Source organism: Hordeum vulgare, chromosome 1H, assembly GCF_904849725.1.
Source record: "Hordeum vulgare subsp. vulgare chromosome 1H, MorexV3_pseudomolecules_assembly, whole genome shotgun sequence".
Taxonomy (NCBI): domain Eukaryota; kingdom Viridiplantae; phylum Streptophyta; class Magnoliopsida; order Poales; family Poaceae; genus Hordeum; species Hordeum vulgare.
In genome coordinates, this window is record NC_058518.1 from 506,757,783 (window position 1) to 506,765,344 (window position 7,562).

Genomic DNA, 7,562 nt, shown 5'->3' on the forward strand with positions numbered 1-7,562 from the left:
TTTTGCTTTCTATCGTTGTCTGCTGCTGCTGCGTGGACGTGGATCCGTTGGCGGCACTGTGGCTGGCTGGCGCCTGGGGATCCCCGAATTCTGCACCTGCAGCGGCCACTGTACGAGTGATGTGCGACGGTACCGGGCCGAGTGATGGGCGGCTTCTGCCCTGCATGCAGCGCAGTGCTGCCTCGGGATGCCAAACAAAATGCGACTAGGCGGCAGTACTCCACTACTACTACGTACTCTAGCCAGGCTAGGCATGCACCCATGTCGAGTGTCCGTGCCCCTCACCTCACTCACATGGACCACGACGGCTCGTGTCGTCTCTCTGTCATCAGCAGCTTCCGCAATTCCACAGGCCATTCAAGGACCAACATGGGGCTTGCATTGGTACTACCTCCTTTTTTTTAGAAAAATCGGGTTGCATTGGTACCTAGTCTTGAGTGTCCCGTTGTTCGTCTTTGATTGCAATTTTTTTTTTGGTAGCTTACCAAGACGACGGCTTGGTATCCCGTTGCTCATTTTTGTGTAGTACGTATGTTTTGGCTGGTTTTTGCAAGTGGGTTTTAAACTTGTTTTTCCAAATGATTTGGAGCATGCATGCATCCAGGCACCAGCAGGTGATTGGTGATCGATTTGACTGCATGCACAGTAAACAAACGGGTCGGCAAAAGAGAGAAAAGGAAAAGGCTGGGAGAATGAATGCTAGAGGGGGAGGAGGCCCACGGGAAAGTGGTAGATGGAATTTGAGTCTTTTGATGAGAGGGGTGGAGAAAACTTGTTGCTACGTCTAGTACCTGTCATCTGTCCTCCGCAACGTGACGTGCTTTCACATTCTACGCTCCGCACTCCCGATCATCCATGGCACCCTTCTAAAATAAATGTTCGTTCATTTAATACAAAATGTATATTAATTTAGTTATAAATTTACAATATTTATTTTAAAATGAATAAAGTCTATACTTGTAAAAAGTTTGTCTCACCTATACGGTGAAGAATTTTTATTTTAACATAGTACAGACGCAAACGCCTATATACAAGCGCATTCATTCATATGAATGCACACACGCACACCCTATACTTATGAACACATTGGAGAGACTAAGATAACATATCATCTTGATATTTACGAAATCACAGTAGACGCCTCGTCGTCGACAGGAACGTCTCCTCCCACTGAAAGTGTATCGTCGGAAATTCTGAAATAAATTCAGAAATAATGCAAGCACCAGGATTTAAACCCTGATGGCTAGAGGTTGGTTTGCTACACGGGTGAAGGATCGTGGAAGCGTTTGGTTCAGCGCACACGTAGCGTTTTCAGATTTGTAACAAGAATGCACTGTGTTAGGCGTGGGTTTAGATAATTACGTTGTTGATCGCCGTGGGGTTGAAGGAGGGGGAGGGGAAGGGGAAGGACAGACAAACGTTGCTCCTCGCGTCGGAGAAGGAGAAGCCGGGGAGGTCTCGTCGATGAAGGTCCCAGCAGAGGTGAGGTCAAGATGAGCAAAGAAATAAAGGGAATTTGAGTGTTTTCGGGTTTTGCTCAGTGCATCTCATTTGGGCTCCCTCTGCAAAGAAATACAAAAGTGTTTATCTCATTTGGGCTCCCTCTGCAAAGAAATACAAAAGTGTTTATATAATTATTTTAATGATCACGCTCTTACATTTTTCTATGGAGGGAGTATATGTTTATAAGGTGATTGAAGCCGGCACAGTCAAACATTTCGTTTGGGCTTTGGGAAGCGATGTATATGATTATAGAGGGTGATTGAAACCGGCCCAACCGAACCAAACACATGTAAGGCATTCACTGTAATCCGGAGATAGTGCAAAATTGCGGAACCAAACGTGTTCCTAGTGTCTCTTTAATTGACATGATACTAAATGTCATGTTCCCTTGAATCCTATAGAGTTCTGGTTTGCTACCAGTAGACCTAATTTTTTAAATAAGATTTAGTATAAATTAACTTTTTAGAAATATTCCAACCGGATTTAATCCTGCAAAACATGCAAGAGTTACCAGAATTCCTACGAAAATCATTTTGAGAGGCCTTGATATTTTCATACAAGAGAATGAAGGCCAAAACCACATGATGCCAGGATGATGATACTAATTTATTGATGATTACAACATGCTTGGTACTACGTACTACTACTAGCACTACTGCTTAACTCCAGTTCATTGACCGGAGTCCAACACTAGCAAACGACTCACCTACACGCTAAACAACAAAACGTATTTCATTTGCAGCCCCATTTACGCTTTCATCCAGAATAAACGCTAACCATCCATCCACCGGGCCGTGCCGCCGGCCGATCAGACTCTGAGGAGGTAGACGCTGAGCTCGGGCCCGCCATTGATGCCGGAGCCGGAGCTGCTGCTGTCTGGGTTCATCATGTAGAAGGCCTCCGAGTCGCGGGACCCCACCACCCGCTCGAACCGGGCGCGCATGTACATCACGTCGCCCTCGCCGCCGCCGCAGCTGGCCGCGGGGATCACCCCGGCGCCCATGGACACCGGCTCCAGCGCGCGCAGCACGCGCCAGTCCGCGCCGCCGCACTCGCGTCGCACCGCGTACCCGCAGCTCTTCCCGTTCACGTACGCGCGCCACACCGTCTCCTCCACCAGCCTCCTCCCGCCCCCGTCGCCGCCGGCACCTCCGGTGGCGGCCTTGGCGCGCTCGCACTCGAGGGCGATGCGCACCAGCCCGGACGCCATCTCGCGCACCAGGGCCCCCGTGGGCGCGGCCAGCTCCAGCAGCAGCGCCGGGCACGCGCGCGGGTCCGTCTGGAACGCCAGGTGCACGTGGCCGCGCCGGTGGCCGTAGAGCGTGCCGGTCAGCCGCGCGCCGAGCCCCACCTGCCGCCGCCGCCCCGACACGGCCGCCGACAGCGCCGACCGCAGCCGCGCCACCGCCGTCCGGACCTTCCTCCTCTGCTTCCCCTGCTTCTCCACCTGCGCTGGCGCGGCGGCCCCGGGCGCCGGCTTCTTGGGAGGGGACACGAAGTCCTCGGAGTGGAATGACGGGCAGGCGGAGGAGAAGGCCATGGCGCGCTCGTCCTCCTCCTCCTCCTCGGCCTCCGAGCCCCTCACGTACCCCTCGTCCCCGCTGGCAGCGCCGGCGCCACGGCTGCCGCTCTTGCCAAGAACCGGCCACCTGAAGTGCCTCCTCGAGGACGACATCGGGTCGTGCCCGTGCGTGCCCTTCGCCGCCGCTATGGCCCTCATGGCGACCTCGAGCTCGGAGCAAGCAAAAGCAATGGCTCCCCTCCGCTTCGCTCTGCTTCACTGGCTACGGAGGCTATGGAGGCAGGCAGAGAGTGTCGCGTGCAGTGGTGTAGTGTCTCCGAAGCCAGCTAGCGGTGGTGGTTTTGTACTGGGTGGGGCGGCGAGCAGAGCCCCCACCAAAACGGAGCGGACAAAAAGCAGAGGAGAGAGGTAGGAGAAGGGGGGAGAGAGCTTCTTGTTCTTGGCATGGACTGGAGCTCTGATCCTGGGCTTGTTTTCTTGCGAGGAAATGGTGGACAGGGACGCAGGCCGTGGCAGGCAGGAGAAACCGACGGCAGGTGAGACAATGGACGGCTGAGATGAGAGGAAGAGAGCGGCAACCGTTAAGAAAAAGAGCTGTGAGAGTGACAGGGCAGTGGCCTCGGAGTGGGATATCGGTTTGGTGTGGGTTGGGTTAATTCGAGTGGCTGATTAGTAAAGCTTCAAGGTATTGGAATTTTGTTTTTGGGATTACTACTGCAAGTTGTCTCCTCTTTTGTGAAAGGTTAGGGCAAACAGGTGAGAAAAAGTTTAATTACTTGAGATTGTTTATTAAGGGAAAACGGGTGAGAAAAGGTTTGCTTAAGGTTGTTTAAGAGCAAACAGGTAAGAAAATGTTAGTACTTGGTATAAGATTGTTTAAGAATGGTGGATCACTCAGTTACTGTTTAATCATTAGTGCTCTTGGCGTGTCGTGGGGCTGCTTGCGAGGCCGCCGGATTATATAAGGTGTTGGTGCGAGGTCAAGACATACAATCAAACTTATTGGTGTAGCGACAAAGAGGGTACGAAAAGTAATTTTGAATTGATTCGTGTATCTATTTTATCAAACTATTTTAAATAATTTAATAAAGACCCTGTTAAATTTTTTGCTTAAGAATGTTTATTAAGGATAAACATGCGAGAAAAGGTTTGCTGAATATTGTTTAAGAGCAAACATGTGAGAAAATGTTTACTTGGCGTAAAATTGTTTAAGTATGGCGGAGCTCCTTTTCTTTACGATAGAAGTTACTGTCCAATCATTAGTGCTCTTCGCTTGTCGTGAGGCTGCTTGGTGAGGTCGCCAGATTAGATAATGTGTGGATGCGAGCTAAGGATATATCATCAAACTTGTTGGTGTAGCGACAAAGAGCGTCGGCAAGATGATTTTGAATTGATTCATGTATTTATTTTATCAGAATATGTTAAATAATTTAATAAAAATGGATGTGTCCATCCTTGGATGCACGGATCAAGGATGCGCATAGAAAAAAAAGGGATCGAGGGTTTCAACCTCCTTTAAAAAAAGGCACGATCTTGTTCATCAACTTTATTCAAGCATGTCTTTTCGTAAATAATGTGGTCACGCATGAAGCCTAAACAACATAGAATGAAGAATATGAACAATCGCTGTGTTACTGTAGCTCACATCAGGAATGGACAACATAGAGAATTTCCAACCATTATGGTATCTATAAAAGCCAATGGAGAAACAAATGAAGACATATACCTTCACCAATTCTCCGGTGGAGATCCTCCATCCCCTTGCCGGAGCCCTCATTGTGTCGCCGTCGATGCCTCGATATAGACACACGATCAAGTATATATCGGTCGACAAGGGTGTTGATTGTCGACCTTACTGACGGAGTCTCAGAAGAAGGGCATATGAATAAGACGATTATGTTTAGCACCAACGAATCTATTTAGCCACCCCCGACACAACAACCAACCCCACATTCATGAAAAATGGTAGGGTTCTAAAAAATTCCAAGCCCCTCAACAAAACTGTCAAAGTGCGAGCGAAACTAGGTTGGGGCCACATGTCTTTAGTTGAGACAATAACACCATCACGCCAGAACGATAGCAAGGCGACATAAAAAGCTAACGAAAACTTAGTGTCTGTTCGGCAATCCATCAGCTTCGAGAAATATGAGTATCTGCGGAGCATCTGTTTCTTCACTCCGCTACTTTAAACCATAACTCCATCCGATCCGGAAGCGGAGTTGTGGAGCGAAGAAACTCCGAACAAGCCTTTAGTGTACAATAGTCCAGGGTCGAGAAACCCATCTGATACATCGCGAGGTGTTGAAGCAATTGTGGAGGCGAAAAGGGGGAGGGGGAGGGGTTATTTGGACGCCTGCCGGGGGTTTCTCTTTCGTCGGAAAAGGTACATTATGATGAGAAAACTACAGAAGTTTGTATATAATTTCATAAACAACCTAAACAGGTGTAGACATGCCCCAGCAAAATAAAGGACGTACTCCATCATGACAAAATTTCTTTGCGGGGAGGGCTCCATTGTGGTGGCTTTAATCGTGAGTGCCCTTTCTCTTTTGCTGGATTGAATTGAGTTAGTAGTACTCTGTTCTCGCGGTGAATGGACATGTGGCCGAAAACTACTTTAGAACCTAAGCATCTTTCTCAGTGCTAGTGAAATGATTCAACCAGAACCAGGGATAAAGCATGTGTTCCTTAAAATACGTACCCACATGGACAAGCAGCTGCTTTACCTAACTGTATCGGTCCGAGAAAAATTTAGGCCTGTTTGAAACCATCCAAATTATATAATTCAGTTTTTATAATCTATTTTGTCTTGAAACAGAACAAATTATGGTGTAGATTATAAAAACTACATGAACAGACTATTAAAAACTCATAATCTACTCTACACCAGCTAAAATCAGATTATGTATTGTTAATGACCCATTACCCTTGTAAAGTTGAAGATAATTACATTTCTACCACCGCCTCCCTTCTCTTAAAAAAAACAGGGCGAACAGGTCATTATGCAATGTAAAACCTGAATTATAGTTTATATAATCTGGCATTCAAACATGCCCACGTATATTATTTTTATAAACCAGATTATATAATCTATCTTCATAATCCAAGTTATCGTAATCTATTGTGGTTCCAAACAGGGTCTTAGCTTCATGAAACAATTCTGTGAACTTGGAAAACGGTTAGTTGCAGGAAACAAACAAACAAGCTTGGCGGACGTATGGTAACTTCATTTCCCATACAGCTTGCTGCGTTGACTTTTGGTTGTATGTTTAGTTAAGAGTCATGTGCAACAGGTCATAATTTTCTTGCAACAGTTCATACTTAGAGCATGGTTAACAATATACCTCATTCATCCAATAAGATTGGCTATTAAAGTATTATTTTTTCTTAGGAGCACACGTATAGCTAGACTCTTCCATGATAGCCCATTCTCATCATTTTGACATGTTTGTCCCCTTTACATAGACAAAAATGCCATATAAGCGGGCTATAAATTCATTGTTGTACTTGCTCTTAGGGCATGCTTTGTTCATAGCCGTACATTACCTTACTTTTTCTTAATGATTTGTGGCATGCCAAGAAAGTATCGTCAATAAATTGTTAACCATGGATTTCAAGGCAAAAAGGAGGGAAGCCCCAGTAACTTAGCTAGTGACGGTTTCCGCCACGAAAAATAATCATTGGCAACATTTTTTTCAACGTTAGGATTTTTGTCACTAACAATTGCACATTTTGTAGTCTATGGAGGCAATACAAAACACAAGAAGCACTTATTAACATTGCATTTCAGTTATTAACATTGCATTTTCATATGTCATCACATATAGAAACACATGCACATCTCTTACAATTCTCTTTCATAATACAATTTGATATACACTACTAAGGGCTTCTTTGAATCAAAGGAATTCTATAGGATTTTTGGAGGATTGAAATTCTTAGGATTTTTTTCCTACATTGGTCCTTTGATTCATAGGATGGGATCCCATAGGAATTTTTCCTATGAAATCTTTTGTACTGCATCTCATAGGAAATCTAACATCCACTATAACCTTTTTTTACAATTTCTTTGTTTTTCTTATGGAATCAAACACTCCATGCTAATCCTATAGGGTTCAAATGGACATGTTACTCCAACCCACTACTTTTCCTATTCCTGCGTTTTCAAAATCCTGCGAATCAAAGAGGGCATAATACATTCATTCCACTACACTTTCATGTTTACATAACACAACTCATCGAATAAATCAAAGTGTAAACTTGTCACTTTGCAATGTCATTATCCGCAGCAAAGTCCTTCAGAACATTTAACCCTTTTGCACTTCCCTTTAGCCCGGGGCCAAGTCAACAACTATACACCACCTGGTGGATCCTCATCTCCACTTACGAGGAAAGGTGGTCTACTCAGCTCTGCCATCAAACACGTAAGTTAAAAGACTTGAATTCTACCCCGGCTCCATCGTCTACATTATTATCATCATGAAATTTATGTATTAACCGACACAAGTTATTTGTACTTACTTATGGGATCATCTTT

General features: G+C 45.7%; 1 protein-coding gene across 1 annotated transcript; it reads right to left on the reverse strand.

Moving 5' to 3' along the window:
* Positions 1–2,085: 2,085 nt before the first annotated feature.
* LOC123420485 (protein MIZU-KUSSEI 1-like) lies at positions 2,086–3,792 on the reverse strand. The gene has a single exon (XM_045107381.1). The coding sequence runs from the start codon at positions 3,221–3,223 to the stop codon at positions 2,312–2,314; it is 912 nt and encodes a 303-aa protein (XP_044963316.1). The 5' UTR covers positions 3,224–3,792; the 3' UTR covers positions 2,086–2,311.
* Positions 3,793–7,562: the final 3,770 nt, after the last annotated feature.

Excerpts from the sequence above, each read along its gene's own strand:
- LOC123420485 (XM_045107381.1), bottom strand. The coding sequence starts at position 3,223 with ATGAGGGCCATAGCGGCGGCGAAGGGCACGCACGGGCACGACCCGATG.